Below are 16705 nucleotides of genomic sequence, written 5' to 3' on the forward strand. Positions count from 1 at the left end.
TTTGTCTATTTTGTGTATGTAGGTTTACTAAGTAGCTCTGGCTGTGTTTATACCAGCAAATGCAACTATAAAGAAAAAAAGGGACAGCTCATGAACTTGAGTCTCTTGGTTTCCCAACAAATGTAATTAGTAGTTTTTAGTAGTGCTTTATTTTACAAAACTCCATGAATGATCTGTCTGAAAATATGTCACATGATATTGCTACCTATGTTATTATTATTATTATTATTACCGACAAATGTTGTGCATTGTAGTGTGGTGAGGTAGTAGCCTACTGCCCTTTTCATTTGTAGTGAAAGTGCTACAGCGTTTAAAACACATAACAAAGAAAATGAAAAATTAAGATGAGTATAAAACTGTTTTTAGGCCTGTTTTAAAGGAGTCTATGGTCTGTGCACTGGGCTAGCAGAGCATACGGTGTATGGTATGGTGCTTAATGCAAGATTATCTGCTGCCACCTCAGATGTGCAGAAAAGTATGATTCAAGTAGTCGGTGTCCGATGTAGACTCCGGGCCAGCAGACGGCGCTGTTATCTATTTAGAAGGCTGGACTTCGACCCTCAGAAGTCCCAGGAAGAAGAAGAAGAGACCTGAGGGGTGAAGATGCATTGATTGGTCATTTTAAGCAGGGAAGTTTGCCGGCGTGGTAAGCAATCTCACTCACATTGGTGTCCTCCGTACGCTCTTGTTTAGCCTTCCCGCTTCCGCGCAGCCCGACCCGGCCACAGCCATCCAGCCTGCCCCCTTGTGAGTCAATCTGCGCCCTGTGAGCAGCATGTCTGAATACGGCGCTCTGCCGACTAACGGAGTCGGCGCTGGGATGAAAAAAGACGCTTTTGCAGACGCAGTAGAACGAGCCAGACAGGTAATTCAAGTGGTCTGCGGCCGGAGAGGACAGCCGGCGAGCGGGTTAGCTATTGGGGGAGCCGCGGCTAGCTTAATTACCCGTGACGTTAGCTCCAGTTAACGAGCTAGCCCGCTAGCTCCTAGCACACGCCATTCATTTGTCTTAAGAAGCTCGTCGGGTTGAGGGGTCAGATGAACAATGTTTGACGGGGTGGACTGAGCAGCGGCAGTAATGTAGGTCAAACCTTCGCGTAAATAAAACGTTGTGTCGCCACCGAGGTCCTCCGATTAAATTAAACGGACTAGCTTGTAATGCTAAATGCAGCCAGTTAACGGTTTGCTCATCGTGAAGTTTGATCCTCGTCGTTATTAAACTCGCTTTTACAAAGGTTTGAAAAACGATTTTAAATTACATAATGACCCGCCGACTCAACTAAGCTGGCTGTAATCGCGTTTTATTGATAGCTAGCCACAAAATATAAGTTATGGACTGTATTTCGAAAACTAGTCTCTAAATGTCAGTATCCGTTGGCTTTGTATTGCATGTTGCGAGAGTTAAGCTAAAATTAGTCTGAATAATTATGAAGGTCAATAAAATGTCAGAAAATCGTTGTATTTAAGACAGTGATATAACACAAAATTACTAATACATTTGAATGTTTGGCGTCGTTGCTTGATAAATGGCTTCAATATGTAATCAATTATCGAAATGAATGCAGATTAATATTGTGTCGATTGAAAAATTAAAGTGCTGGGAAGGAACGATTGTTATAATGGTTGTATCAGATTATAAACACCCCCCCCCCCCCCCCCCCCCCCCGTGCTCTAATTGTTGGAAATGAACATGGTACTCGCGTGGATTAAGTATTGTGGAGTTTAGGGATGAATGATTTTGAAGAAATGTCTTATTGCGATTATTTTTGTCGGATATTGCAATATGATTTGCGAAATTAGGGGGAGGGATGATTTTTACATCACTACTTTTAATTTCCATTGAAAAACATTTTTTCAGGAATCTGTACCGATCAAAGATGTTTTCCTTAGTTTGTAGTATATGATTTCACAATTTCAATATGTGATATTTGATACAAATTCGCTGTGTTCAGCCCTAGTGGAGTTAATCAATATATTGATTTCTGAGTCAGGTTAAAAATAAGGAAAGGTCCAAATTGATGCAGAAGAGAAGGAAATAACCTAGTGTGGGTGAAGCTTCAAAAACACTGGATACTGTAATTCACATGTAACTTAATGTGTTTCTTGCTGCCTGATAAATATCCACTTTTTTTCAAACTCCACACCCCCAGTTTGTAACAGTGGCTTTAAGTTATACATTCAAACAACCCTATTGACATCATACTCATGATCAAACTTCCAGTGTCCGTGGAATGCCCCTTTTTTAAATGTGATCAACTTTCTTAATGTGAAAATACAATTATACAAGTGAATATTGGTAAAGGTCACCAACTGATGGTGATGCTGAAATACTCCTACCAAAACTTGTGCCTCTGAAAGTTCATCTGCTTTATGGTACAGTGCAACCACCTCTGACTTCATCCAGTGTCGTCCTCTTCCTAGATCGCAGCTAAAATCGGTGGTGACGGAGTTCCCATAGTGAGCAACAACGGAGGAGCTGAGAACTATCCATTCGCCTCACAGAAACGATCCCTGGAAGAAGCAGGTTGGAAATCAGCACAAATACGCAGTTTGTCTTGATTTGTTTGTCCACGTGTAGACTCAACTTTGTTTTGTTTTTTCAGATGAACCAGATGCCAAGAAGCTTGCATCACAGAGTGAAAGAGATTCTGGATTGTGTACGTTTAAATACACACACTGACCCTATTGCAAACACTCACTTGGCTCGGTTTCTCACCAATATTTCCTTCTGTTACAGCTATTGAAGCTCAGCTTGCTGCCCTGTCCCAACAAAGGTACAGAGTTATTTTCAATGTTTCTTTTACATAAACACTTTTTGTGCTCAGGGATGAGATCCTTTTGTATATCTTTTTTTTGTGACCTGTTTGCAGTGTCAGGCCCTCCACAATGACAGAGGAGTACAGAGTGCCCGATGGCATGGTCGGTCTGAGTGAGTACATGCACATACGTTTCTTAAACCATTCTTGAGTTTCTGCGTCACAGATGTGCAAACTAAAATTTAAATGTCTTTGTCCCCAAAGTCATCGGCCGAGGAGGTGAACAAATTAACAAAATACAACAGGATTCTGGCTGCAAGGTCCAGATTGCGCATGGTGAGCAAAATGTCAAATCGACTAGTCTAATAGATTTTCCAGCTGTTCTTGGTTTGAAACAATTTCTCATATAAATTCACAGACAGCGCCGGTCTTCCAGATAGAAGTGTTTCTCTGACAGGGTCACCAGACGCCATAGAGTAAGTTGGTGTTCATATTCGTTTTTAAAACAATGTATTTTTCACTTGTCGGTATGCTCAACTCTTAACAAGTTTTTGTTTCTGCTGACTGGTTCATGGACGTCTATGGGATCAAGTAGTAGCTCTGCTCAAATGGGGAGAATTAACATGATTAAAGTTCTCCAGGGGTTGATGGTTTGCCTAATCTGACTTTACGTCTCCATATTTTAAGAAATTTGTCTATTTATCTATCCGGGTTTGTTTTGAGTGCATCGAAGGAAAAGATCTCCTTCGATGCACTCTATGAATTGTCTTTGTGCACTACCTGTTGGCAGCTAAGCCCGGACTCAAACTTATTTTTATGGCACTTGTGGTGTTCTCTCATGGCTAGATCTGAGCTTGTGTTGTGTCAGCTCTCAGACATACGTCGCTTAATTAAACTGTAAATTGTACGGTGCCACTTGATCCTTTGGAAATCCATGAATTGAGTTAAGCTAGGTGGAGTTCATCATTCAACAGACTTTTAAAGTGTACAGGGGGTAGTACAACAAAACTATTCGTTCCTCTTTCTACCTTTTTTTTATTTTTTAATTTGGACAACTTGCAAGACAGAGGTCCAAGTGGCCAGCAAGAAAAAAGTTAGCCCCCACTCAAATGTCAACTCTCCACTATGTTTATAATTTCGGTAGGAAGTGATTAGAGCAGTTCAGGCTACCCATATCTTTCAAGGTTTTTTTATTTGCAAATTTGTTTAAAGCATCGTCTCGTCATAACTCTGCAGCTGCTTGAGACCGTGACTCACTGTAGGTGCAGATTTAGATTATTTCACTGCCCGAAATTAGACATAATTATTTGACCCATTAACTGAATAGCTTTTTATGCCATCTTCATCATTATTTCAATTATATATGCTTCCAGGAGAGCCAAGGCACTCATAGATGACATCGTGTCGAGGGGTCATGAGTCGACCAACGGGCAGTCGGGTTCCATGCAGGAGATGATCATCCCTGCGGGCAAGGCCGGTCTTATTATAGGCAAAGGAGGAGAGACCATCAAACAGCTGCAGGTGAGGCTCCTTCATATACTGTAATGATCACTTTTGTTTTATGCAATTCAGAATATTTTACTATACTGCACAAATGTTAGAAACAAATTAATTATTAGAAAAAAAGTTGTATGCTGATTTCAAGTATCAGCAGTTAGGAAAGTGCTGTGCAATGAGTGAACAGCTTTACTTGATTATGCAGAGATAAGGTCCAGTGTGTGTGTGTGTGTCTAATATACTGCTTCTTGAAATTTGTAGGAGCGCGCTGGAGTCAAAATGATTCTTATTCAAGATGGATCCCAGCCACCCAACATAGATAAACCGCTCCGCATCATTGGAGACCCCTACAAAGTGCAGGTACTCTTTAAGCTCACTGGAGACGGTTTTGTGTTAGTGGCAAATGCTTTTTGCTGCTCTTGACCTTTCAACTCACCATGTTGTCCTACGTGTTGCTTTTATAGCAAGCAAAGGAGATGGTCAACGAGATTCTACGAGAAAGGGATCATGCTGGTTTTGGAGATAGGGGTGATTATGGACCGAGGATGGGTGGCGGAGGAGGTGGTGGTGGCAACGGCGGTGGTGGCAACGGCAACGGCAATGGTGGTGGTGGCGGCGGCATTGATGTAAGTATCTGTGTGGGTGTTTGAATATGAAAAGCTGCTGCTGGAAAACCATTTTCATACCAGACCACAGCAGAGCTTAAAATAACATTAAAGGGACACAGACTGCAATTAATTGATGTTTTCCATAATTCTAATTAAAGGTTGAGACTCAAAAGCTCTGTGCAATTATCGAACATTTTCTCTAATTCCACAGATAGCTGTGCCCCGCCACTCTGTGGGAGTCGTGATTGGCCGAAGCGGGGAGATGATCAAGAAGATCCAGAGCGATGCTGGAGTGAAGATACAGTTTAAACAAGGTGAGCTAAAGTGCATCATAAATCATTACATTTCATACATAAAATTACAACTTTACTATCCTATTGGACTGCCAAGTAGTGTTTATGTAGGGATGAGAATGATTGTGTATCATCCACTTTAAATAAAATATTTTAAAATATGTTGCAATGGCTTTATAGTGAAACAGGCTCATTTTAGTTGTCAGGAGTCATTTACAGTTTGTTGTTTTTTTCCTTCCCTCAAATGTTTAACATGTACAAACCTGTAAAACATAAGGTAACATAAAATGTAAAATCACACTTTTTTTGGTCAGGAACAGTAACTTCCTGAAGTTTTTCTTCACTGAGATTTGCAGGACTCCATATCAGCGTCATAATTACTGTACAGATATGAGAGTGATACTTCCCAAAATTAAACCATTTCTTTAAGTAAAATTCTTTATAAATCAGTCAGTTGGACTGTTTGGTATGGAAATACCTCTCTCTCCCTCCATTTTATTGTTTTACTTTTTGTTCTCAGTTCCCACAATGGCATGTCTTGTTTTTTCCTTGCAGATGATGGTACAGGTCCTGATAAAATTGCCCATATTATGGGTCCACCAGACCAGTGTCAGCACGCTGCCTCAATCATCACTGACCTACTACAGAGTATCCGCGCCCGAGAGGAGGGTGGACAGGGGGTAGGTACAGACTGGAGGGGCAGACACTTGATTTCTTTCAAGTGTTGTTGTTGTTGTTGAAGCACCTGTGTTGACAACAGAGCACAGAAACGGAGCTTTGCTATTGACCACTTTAACCTGATGTGTGATGCATTTCCTCCCTAGGGCCCCCCTGGACCCCCTGGTGCAGGGATGCCACCTGGTGGACGAGGACGGGGCAGAGGCCAGGGGAACTGGGGTCCTCCAGGAGGAGAAATGACCTTCTCCATTCCTGCTCACAAATGTGGGCTTGTAATCGGCAGAGGAGGGGAGAACGTCAAGTCCATTAACCAACAGACCGGCGCGTTTGTGGAGATATCCCGCCAGCCCCCGCCAAACGGAGACCCCAACTTCAAACTGTTCACCATCCGAGGGTCACCGCAACAGATTGACCACGCAAAGCAGCTTATAGAAGAGAAGATTGAGGTACAATTAAGTGACACATGGAGGAGAGAAGGACTACACTGTCTCATGTTGGGTTCACCTCCTACATATCAGTGACCGGGAAAAAAAATGTTTTTTTTGTTTTGTTTTTTTCTAGGGTCCATTGTGTCCCGTGGGTGGTAGTCCTGGTCCAGGAGGCCCCGGTGGTCCTATGGGTCCCTATAATCCCAATCCTTATAATGCAGGGCCTCCTGGTGGTGCTCCCCAGTAAGTACAACCGACAAAAAAAACCTTGGATGCAGAAATAGTGAATTGTCCCTCAGAGGGGACAGCTTCATATAAACAAGCACTTAAACTGTCCTCTCCTTCTTTAGTGGAGCTGCACCTGGTGGTCCCCAATTCTGTCCTCAGGGTTGGGGGAACACCTACCAACAGTGGCAAGCCCCAGGACAACATGACCCCAGTGGGTACCTTTTTTTTTTTTTTCCTTTTTTTTTTTTTTTTTTTTGAATATTGAAGGTCTAAAAATTCATTCATTGTTATTTTTCCCCACTCATTAGGTAAGGCAGCAGCAGCCGCTGACCCAAACGCAGCATGGGCAGCCTACTATGCACAATACTACGGCCAGCAGCCAGGGGGCGCCATGGCGGCCCAGAATCCAGGAGCTCCTGCAGCAGCAGCACCAGGAGACCAGAGCCAAGCAGCGCAGGCTTCTGGGGGCCAGCCGGACTACACAAAGGCTTGGGAGGAATACTACAAGAAGATGGGCATGAGTAAGTGGGACCTTTGGACACCCAGTTTTGTCAGAATGTATTTGGGTAAATTGTGAGCTTTGAATTACAAGTCTGAGTGTCAGCATTTTGAAATCACAGATTAAACAGTTGAGCAGTGAAATGTATCAAAACCACTTTTAAACCTACACAATCTTTTACCAAGAGGACAGTAATTATCTGCAAAATGAAATGAAGTTAAAGGTGCATTTTGTGTGTATGTTGTGCTTTTTCAGACCAGCCTGCTGGAGGGGCAGCAGCTGCTCCAGGTGCAGCCGCAGCACAAGCAGCAGCAGCACAAGCAGCAGCAGCAGGTGGAGGATCTGCAGCCGGAGGCCAACAGGATTACAGCGCAGCCTGGGCTGAGTACTACAGACAGCAGGCTGCCTATTATGGACAGGGAGGGCAGGCGCCTGGACAGGCAGCTGCTCCACAGCAGGGACAACAGGTACCACAAGCATGACTACACATAAGTAGTGTCTGAAATTAACTTTGTCGTTCTACTGGTGAAACTGGCTTATAGAAATGTTTCACCACACAGATTGCAGTTGTAATTTGATACTTGCTCACTCACATAGTGAGATAATTGTCACTTTTCTTTACAAAGCAGTGAGTGAATTATATTAACCCTGTGATTTCTCATTTTAGGCCCAGTAAAGAAGTGTTTCAGTCTGCTGGACGGTTGTGACGGCTCTCTGGACTTATTCTCTTTTTTTGTTTTGTTTTATTTTGTTTTGTTTTTTCCCCTGTCAAGAAATTTCCATTTTGGCTTTAACAATGCAAGAGCACGGTTCACTCATCCACTCTGACATTTTCTATTTCAACCTTGTACTTGTGTGTTTTTTAAAGTCAAAATTGAAGAAAGGAAAAGAAAAAGGGAACGCATTTTTCTCATGCATTGGACAAAGCACTAAATAACTACTTGGGTTACTATTCAGTTTGCTTCTTCCCCTCACCTACACCTTGTAATAAATCTGATACTTTTTTAAAAATGTGAAATAAGCATCTTTGGTTGCAAGCTAGCATAACCGCATCCCCACAATGATTCACGTTTAAGTAGTTTTTCTCCCCTTCAGTTTCCTGAGGGTAAAACAGTGCAGTATTTTGAATATATCCAGAAATTATGTTTGTAAGAACAAAAGCAAAATATTTAGGGTTGGGTTTTTTTTCTTCTTGTTCTTGGTACTTTTTAACCTTTTTTTTTTTTCTTTTTTTTTTTTTTTAACATTCCCAGTGTTTAAGTTGCAGGTGTATTTCTTCCTGCAGTCATGATTTCTGATTTTTAATTTTATTCATTGTAATTATTTTCTCTAAGGAGGGTTGTGTGTGTGTGTGTCTGTATACAGTGTATGCTACTGAACAGAAAAACGTGTGTGTTGGCTGTAATAAGGCACTGTCTGTCCCACAGTGTGTGTGTTAGTGCCCTCTGATTATTTCTACAACTTTGTTGTTGTTGGACTTTTTTTTGTTCCTATAGGTTCTGTCATATTTTTTTTAATGTTATTTTTTTACAGCTTGTTTTTAAATACTTAAGAATAAAAACATTCAAATCTACCAGTTTCTTGTGTGGTCACCATGAGCATTGTGTCTAAGAGTTTTTCCCCGTTTTAGACTAAAGCCCCATCAAATAAAACTTCTTGTTCCACTTTTTATATCGAATGTGACTCAGATATATTTACAGTGTGGTCCAAACATTTTCGACCCCACTGTATATAACTCTTACCTGAATGTTTAGCGATGTCCTCCCCCTGGATGTCCCCTCTTGTTTTGGTTTTTGCCCGGTGTCTTCTCCGGTCCGTGAGGCGGTCTCACGCCGCCTTGCGGACCAATCAGGACGGCTGTGAGAGCAACGGGAGACAACCGTTCAGTGGGAGATGGCGCCCAGCTCGAAATCAGAAAAGGACGATGGCAAACACAAAGCGCAAAGAAAACATAAAGACCATGTCGTGAAGCTCCTCATGCGGGGGAAGGTAGGCAAAAACAAAGTACAAGATGTGAGGCAGAAAACATGAACAGATGGCCTCAGACACCGCTTGTTGAGACCCAGGCTCCTTGTTCAGGAGCTTCTGAGGCTAGCTGCTAACTAGCTCGACGGCTAACTAAAAGCTAACGGCAGGCAGGTCGCTAATTAGCTAATGCTACAAAGTATGAAAGTATTTCCGTTTTTCCCGCTTTCTAGCAATGTCTATCGGTGTGTCTCTTAGTTTGGTTTGCTTATATGCCCGTAGTCATCTGAATGGTGTTAGCGCACTAACCACTAAAGCCAATGGTAAACATCCTTTTCATTAAGCCCAGTCCGGCGTTAGCTTTTGCTAAACGCAGCAGAGCCTTCCAGTATCTCTTACAGCTCATAAATGCAGCCTGAGTTTGCACCTTTACTCCACAGACAGCCGGTCTACTGTAACTGCTCAGGTGATGTCTTGTGTAGTGTGTATCCAGAGGCATCACAAGTGATTAAAGCTTGCAGTAATATTGCACATGATTTTTATCCTACACACATTTTTTATGTTTCACTTTCCACCATGTATGTGTTAATGAAGTTGTCTACATCTGTTCTCACTCTCTTGTCTTTTCTGCAGCTGTCAGGACAGTTTTCTCAGCGCCTATTCAGGAAGCTCCCACCTCGGGTGTGTGTCCCATTAAAGAACATTGTCAGCGAGGAGTTCCTGAGAGCAGGGTCAGTGTGTGTGTGTGTGTGTGTGTGTGTGTGTTAACTAAAAAAATACAGTAGACTGAAATACTACTGGCCGAGCACACAGAGTTTTTCAAACCAAATGAGGTCTTTGGTGTGTGCATCAACATAGGTGGTGTTGTTAAAGTTTCCAGTAGGGATGCAGTAATCCAACATTTTCTCCCTCAGTTACACACATTTCAATAAATCAGGTTCTTTGCTGATGCAGAGTACAGAACCAATATCAATGCAGCCTTTTTTTTTCAATTTTGAGATGTTCATACTTCATTGTGTGGAGCTCACTGGGACCATTTTTATGCAAGATGACAGGCCAGGGATTGCTGGATCATAAAAACACAGCGTCAGCGGCCCGCTATGACTGAATGAACGTAACTGATAGTGGAAACACTCCATTTTATACTGATACTGACTACAAAACTTAAATACGGAGCTGTCACATCACGCACGTCAGTATTGATCAAGCATACTGGATTGGTCCATCCCTCATTCACACTAAGAATTAATCATGTGATATTGTTCAACGAGGCATGTGGTACAGTGATGCATCACTATTTTGGTTGCAGACATATCTTTCTTGGCTTCACCAAATGCGGCCGCTACGTCCTGTCCTACACCAGCGACTGCGGAGAAGACGATGATTTCTCTTTCTATACTTATCATCTGTATTGGTGGGAGTTCAACCTGCACAGTAGACTCAAACAGGTAAAGGAGTTGATACTTGTTTGCTACCTGGAAATGTCACCATTGTCCTGTGTGGTTTAAAACTGGAGAAACTTGGTATGCAGTTGTTATCTTAGAGGAATAAACAATGTATGGATATCTGCGTCTTCCTTCTAGGTCCATCACGTGCGACTGTTTGCAGGCGAAGAAATCTACAGTGACCTGTACCTTACTGTGTGCGAGTGGCCAAATGACCACTCCAAAATAGTCATTTTTGGCTTCAAGTAAGAAATAATAAACAAGTATCAATCATGTGGAATTGATTACAACTCAGATAAAAATATGTAATTGTAGTATGTTCCGTTGCTTATAAGTAATTTTGTGTGCATGTGTGGTTCAACCTGCCAGTACACGCAGTTCAAACTCGGTTCTGATGAACTTGATGATGAGTGATGAGAACAACAGAGACATCTACATCACCATCGCCTCCATGCCTCCTCCTAAACCTTGCTCTGTCTGCTGCCCAGTTCCCTCAGCCACGACAATACGCACAGGTAAACACACACACAACCGCACTCCTCTACCGACCTAACTGCCTCTGTCGCTCTCTCATCCGTCTTCTCTGTCTCTCCTCAGGGAGTGGTGAGTGTCTGGAGCATGGCTATGTGCTCAACAGCAGGTACCAGGTGGTGTACCCGTTTCCTACTTTCCAGCCAGCATTCCAGCTGAAGAAGGACCAGGTCATCCTGTTAAACACTAGCTACTCTCTGGTGGCTTGCGGCATCTCACTCTGCCAAGGTAACACATACTGCTATATTAATAGCAGTATTAGCACATTTCTGTCATCTCCTTGTCTGTTTTTTTCTGCCTGCGGTTAGATCATGCAAAATATATTTAAAATCAGCGTAAGTAAGAATAGAATATCTGTGAGATTGTCCAATTATCAGGTTGATGTCATGTGGTCAGCATTAGCCTGTATTGCAGTTCTCTCTCTTCATATGTTTCTTGCAGGAAAGCAGGGTCAGTCGTCGCAGATCCTCTACACAAAGAGAGCAGCTCTGTCAAGTCAGGCTTCCGTGTCGCTCTCCCCCACCTCGTCAGCCTGCTCTTCGTCCTCACTACCTCAGGGATCTCCCGACAGCCGGCCGCCACCTAGCAGGCCCACTCCGTTACCCTCGTCTCCCAGCCAGTCGCAAGCGGCCGCCCGAGCCCGAGAGTTTGCGGCGGACCTCTTCAGGCGAGCCCAGGGAGGAGCAGGAAAAGAAAAAGAAGGCCAGGTAGAAAGGAGAACTGCAGACACTGGCGAAAAAGAGGCAGCGCAGACTTCAGCGGACAAAGCGACAAACTTAGAGACTCGGAGAGAGGAGCAGGACTGTAGAGAGAGGCGGGAGGAGGAAAGACGGACTAGTTTACCACAAGCGTCGACATCAGGTGGGAACCACAGTTTGCCGCCCAGCTCTGAACAAGTGATGTCTCCCGCCTCGTCCTCCTCCTCTTCCACCTCATCGCCTTCGTCCCCTTCGACTCCGTCCTCATCCCAGGATGTCGGCCCCAGCGAGCCTGGATATGTCAATTACTCATGCCTGCACTATCGCCTCCAACAGCCAGGGGCAGCGGAGCAGAATACAGGAGGTGCAGCAGGTGAGAGAAGAGACACAGATTTAGAGAATAAAAAGTTTGAAAACATCAAGTTTTGAAGCTGCTGACTGGCATTTTCCCCCTTCATTTCTGTGCCTAGGTTATGAAGACGATAAAGTTCAGCTACCCTTCACAGTCACTGATCTCAAAGGACGGAACCTGCAGCTGGTCACCGAGCCACACGACGGGCAGGTGTGTGACAGGCTGGGAATATCATTACGTCAGCACATCAGCACATCAGCAGCAGCAGCTTAAGTCCTCTGTCTGTGTTGACACAGGACGCATTCAGTGTTAAGTTTTGGTCACCTGTGTCTCAGCAGCACTCAGAGAACTATAAAGAATCACTTTCTGTGAAGTGTGCAAAAAGTAGACTCAAAGAGCCTGATTTACCAAGATCCCAAATAGTGGGTATTAAATTGCCTGCACAGTGCAATAGATCTCGTCTCGTTTGCGTGCGTTTTGCGGGTGATCTACTAGGAATAACTGCATAAATAAAAACGGGCAACAGGGTGGAGACAGCAGTATTTAAATGAGGGTTTTGCGTGTCTTTATGGAGAGTTTGGACGAGCAGAAAGCTGCAAGCGCAAAATGAAATGTGATCAGGTTCTAGTGGAAGAGGTTAACAAATATATTGAGTTATAACAAAAACAAATATTACCAGAAAAACCGACATATGGGAGAGTATTTGTGACGAAGTCAATGCTGTTAGTAAAACCAAAAATATTCCACTCCAAAATGATTTACACAGGTGGAAAAACTCCGTCCTGTGCGTATTCTGTCATTGTGCCTCCGTCTCCTCCTCTCTACAGTGACAAAAGTAATCTGTGCGCAGTGCGCAGCCAGTTAATACCTGCCCTTCAAAAGGTATTATTTATAGACGCAGTTAGCGTCAGAAAAAATACCTTCAGGTTTGGTAAATCACAATGCGCGTGCTAAATAACATATTTGCATTTTCTCCTCCTGTATTTTGCACACTGGGGTTGAAACGCCCCATATTACATATTCATTATGGCAAACGTACTAAATGGACAGCGCGTACTATCTTGCACAGTTGAAAGACGCAAACCTCAGTGCGCTGCGTTAGTAGAACAGCTTGCACATTTTTTGCGGGTAATGTCAAGTTTGCACACATTTTTACACACGCAAACCTTTAGTAAATCTGGCCCAAAGTGTAAAACTATGGTTCATATTGTGAACAATTGGCTACAAGTTTATAACATGAGAGGAATAGGAGCCGATATGCAGTCTGTGTTGACAACTGTGTGGCTTAAAATAGAAGAATATCTGTTTCGTCAAACACGCTTGTAACAGACGACTGTAGAACACAGCTGCAGAAGGGATCTGTGCAACAGATCAGGAGCTCTTCATCAGACAGAATCAGTGTGTGAGGATTGAGATGACCCAGTCTGAAATTCTGCCGGTTATGATGTGCTCCAGAGGGTCATTTAGAGCCTTGTGCTTTAATTACTGCTGTTTATGTATCTACAACCTCTAATATACAAACACCATTTTCAATATCACATGACTGTAACTACTTTATGAGCACGCATTAAAGATTGTGCTCTGGTTATTTCATTACTGTCCTTGATCCATTTTTAGTTTTAATTGTCAACAAAGCCTGCTCTCTCAGCCACCAGACCTGACACTGAAACATAATTTACTGTTTGTTTGTGTTTTTACTATTAGTTGCTTTTAATTAAGTGTTTTCTCTCTTTCAGAGTGTGTGTGTGGAGCAGTTGACTCTGGACTTTGAGTATCTTATCAACGAGGTGATTAGGAGCGACGCTGCCTGGGCCCCACAGTTCTGCTCCTTCAGTGACTATGATGTTGTGATATTAGAGGTCAATACATACACACACACACACACACACACACACACAGAATATACTTCCTCACACGTTTGCTGCAGCTGTTGTTCACTTCTCCACTTCTTCTTTCTTCTCATTTCAATGGGGATGAAATTAAGTATGTTAGGTTGTTGAAATAATACATGATATATATTGGATTGCATGTGACAAGCCTAGACCTGCAGTCTCTGGGTTAATTGTATTTCACTTTTTACTTAACCATACAATACAGTCACTTGAATGGTCCAGTACACAGCTGGTGACTTTAGGGCAGTTGCTCTCTCTGGTCTTTTTGATTTATTGATTATAATGACACTTTCGTCAACACATCCCAGACAGGAAAATTCACAGAAATATACAAACATTGACATTTTTTCCAACTAATTTCACAAAATTCATAATATTTCATGTTTATGAGGAAGGAAGATTTTTTTTCAGTTGACCTGGAAGTTTGATGTGTTTCAGGTGTGTCCAGAGACCAACACCGTGATGATCAACATTGGGCTGCTGTTACTGGCCTTTTCCACCTCAGACGAGGAGCACTGCAGGTGCTTGTCCTCCTCTCTGCTGTTAACAGCTGTCCTGATTAAACCAAAGCCTCCACCAGCTTCAATCTGCCACTTGCTTTGGATTATCGTCTCATTTTTTCCACCCTCTCTAAGTTTGTTTTTCATCGTTTTTGTTCTCAGGCCGAACACCTACCATTCCAACCTGCAGGTGAGCTGGGATCTAAACACAGGTGTGTGTTGCACGGTGGGTGTCGGTGACCTCACAGAAGTAAAGGGTCAGACCAGGTGAGGAATTAACACACTCATCTCTGTCTGTTTTTTGTTAAGCTGTATTTAGTTCTGTCATGTTGAAGGTGACGCTCTGTGTCTCTGTCAGTGGGAGTGTGTGGAGTTCTTACAGGAAGTCCTGTGTGAACACAGTGATGAAGTGGCTCGTTCCTGAGAGCAGCTCCCGATACATCAATCGCATGACCAATGAAGCTTTACATAAAGGTACATACACATACAATGTCCTGATATCTGCCACAGTATCTGTATCTCCAATACAGACTCAGTAGTGTCTCGAAATGCTGTTGATGTCTGCCCAGGTTATAGTCCTCATCCAGGTCATAGGGTTGGTCAGAAGTCACACACAACTGGATTAGATTAGACTGCATTTGACTTTAACTTCTAGTGTCCAGCTCTGTAAGAGGAGCTGGACACTGTGTTTTCGTTACCATAGAATGAGCCCTTTATATGTACATAGGGAGCGGGTTCTCTAGCGCAGAGCCCGCCATGTTGCACCACCATGTTTCTACAGTAGCCCAGAATGGACAAAGCAAACACTGACTTTAGAAGGAGCCTTCACATTTTTCACTAGTTTTGTGGCCACCATAGGTGAAAGGGGAGGGGAGTGGTTTATTTGGTTGCAATCTGCAACCTCACCACAAGAGGCCACTAACTTTCACACACTGGCAACACTTGATGCAAAACTAGTCACAACCAAAAAAGTCATTAAAGTAAGTTAGTGAGTAGCTGCATACTTTGCTTACAGTTACCAGAACCTTTTAAAAAAAATTATATTTTTTGTTATCTTACTTTATTTTCATTCATACTTGCAAACTGTAAATTAGTGCGAAATGTAATTGAATTCTCGCTCATCTTCTCACCTGTAGGCTCGTCCCTTCAAGTGCTGGCAGATAGTGACCGATGCACCTGGATTGTATTGTGAAGAAGGAAGCGCGCCAAAGCTACAGAAACAAAAGTGACACATACACACACACGTTGACATGGCCTCATCTTCAGTATGGAGCTCGACCTCAACATGGATAAAACTGCACGCGTTCAGCGACTGTGCTTTGGTAACAAATTAAAACCGAACAAAGATGGCTCTAGATGTGATACTGTAAAGATGAAGATTTATAGACGATCTGTGTTTAATTTTCTTTTTTCTTTTTTTTTTCTTTTTTTGTTATGTACTGTATTATTGCAAACACCAAAACCAAGAGCTGGACTGGACGGAGATTTAATTTTTACATTTAGTTTTTATACATAAGGGCATACTCATGTCGTGCAAGTATTTTTTTTTTTTTTGTGAACTTATACAAACCTGCACCTGTGTGACGTCCGCAAGGTGATTTCATCCCGAGAACCAAGTGCGTGTACGTATGAGCGTGTGCATGTTTTTAATGTAAGTTGACAGATTCAGCTGCTTCTGAACAAGTCGTTTCCTCACCTAACCTGGACCCGTTCGGTCTAGCTGTGTCAGTTCATAAGACTGCAGTATTTATCAAAGCGAGACGCAGTGAACCCCTGTACCGCATCACTGCACATCTTTTTGTACACCCGTCGTCGCAGTAGAAGGTTGTTGGGGGGTCACCTGCTTCGCTGGCATGGAAGTAAGACTATGTTCTTTTAGGATATTTTGTCAAAATAAATGTTCGAAAAATTTGTTGTGCGTCTGTTATGTTAAGATTTGTACAAATAAAGAATCTTGTAACAGTCTGCGGTGTAGGTTAGTAGTTCCCAACCTGACAACAGAAAAACATTCCTGCTACCCTGTATTGATCATATTTTCTTAGCTTTTCTCTCATTTTTGCTTTATTGTCAACACTGCTTTCTAAAAGGTCTTAAAATAAAACTAAATCATTATTAGCCTTTTGGTTGCAACTGGTAGGTACACTGTCTGTAGGCAAACTGTGACGATGGTCCTGTATACAATGGACTACAGTAGACAAGTTAGAAATGTATGGAACCTCTGATGGGGTGATGTGGTTGAGTAAAGAACAGCGTCTAGAGTCTGGTAAATGAAAGAAAACCTTGCACAAGTTTTGAGAGAGCAATCACATCCTTTTAGTCAACAGTGAGAATAAAG

The 16705-nt window shown here is 42.7% G+C and overlaps 2 protein-coding genes across 4 annotated transcripts; both read left to right on the forward strand.

Moving 5' to 3' along the window:
* The first annotated feature begins 579 nt into the window (after positions 1-579).
* Positions 580-8560, forward strand: khsrp (KH-type splicing regulatory protein). 3 transcript variants are annotated; one of them, XM_062433126.1, is made up of 19 exons: positions 589-865; positions 2422-2524; positions 2604-2657; positions 2738-2774; positions 2871-2929; positions 3021-3092; positions 3175-3232; positions 4130-4277; positions 4515-4613; positions 4718-4879; positions 5073-5175; positions 5710-5834; positions 5979-6278; positions 6394-6419; positions 6486-6503; positions 6611-6699; positions 6797-7009; positions 7243-7454; positions 7655-8560. In XM_062433126.1, exons 1-19 carry the CDS (start codon positions 776-778, stop codon positions 7661-7663), a joined length of 1977 nt encoding a protein of 658 aa, XP_062289110.1. In that variant the 5' UTR covers positions 589-775; the 3' UTR covers positions 7664-8560. The 3 variants fall into 3 exon arrangements, with proteins under 3 accessions (XP_062289118.1, XP_062289110.1, XP_062289102.1); XM_062433134.1 differs by having other exon boundaries at positions 580-646; positions 6394-6503; XM_062433118.1 differs by having other exon boundaries at positions 6394-6503.
* Positions 8561-8870: 310 nt separating this feature from the next.
* On the forward strand, positions 8871-16287 carry dcaf15 (DDB1 and CUL4 associated factor 15). Its single transcript, XM_062429824.1, has 13 exons — positions 8871-8976; positions 9586-9683; positions 10262-10400; positions 10536-10642; positions 10767-10912; positions 10995-11156; positions 11370-11999; positions 12097-12188; positions 13715-13837; positions 14309-14391; positions 14533-14637; positions 14729-14844; positions 15507-16287. Exons 1-13 carry the CDS (start codon positions 8881-8883, stop codon positions 15560-15562), a joined length of 1953 nt encoding a protein of 650 aa, XP_062285808.1. The 5' UTR covers positions 8871-8880; the 3' UTR covers positions 15563-16287.
* Positions 16288-16705: the final 418 nt, after the last annotated feature.

This window comes from Scomber scombrus, chromosome 2 (genome assembly GCF_963691925.1).
Source record: "Scomber scombrus chromosome 2, fScoSco1.1, whole genome shotgun sequence".
In the NCBI taxonomy this organism is placed as follows: domain Eukaryota; kingdom Metazoa; phylum Chordata; class Actinopteri; order Scombriformes; family Scombridae; genus Scomber; species Scomber scombrus.

Excerpts from the sequence above, each read along its gene's own strand:
- khsrp (XM_062433118.1), top strand. The coding sequence starts at position 776 with ATGTCTGAATACGGCGCTCTGCCGACTAACGGAGTCGGCGCTGGGATG. Across the intron at positions 5,176-5,709 it reads GAAGATACAGTTTAAACAAG|ATGATGGTACAGGTCCTGAT; the intron begins GTGAGCTAAAGT and ends TTTTCCTTGCAG. Across the intron at positions 7,010-7,242 it reads CTACAAGAAGATGGGCATGA|ACCAGCCTGCTGGAGGGGCA; the intron begins GTAAGTGGGACC and ends GTGCTTTTTCAG.
- dcaf15 (XM_062429824.1), top strand. The coding sequence starts at position 8,881 with ATGGCGCCCAGCTCGAAATCAGAAAAGGACGATGGCAAACACAAAGCG. Across the intron at positions 10,401-10,535 it reads TGCACAGTAGACTCAAACAG|GTCCATCACGTGCGACTGTT; the intron begins GTAAAGGAGTTG and ends TCTTCCTTCTAG. Across the intron at positions 14,638-14,728 it reads GAAGTAAAGGGTCAGACCAG|TGGGAGTGTGTGGAGTTCTT; the intron begins GTGAGGAATTAA and ends TGTCTCTGTCAG.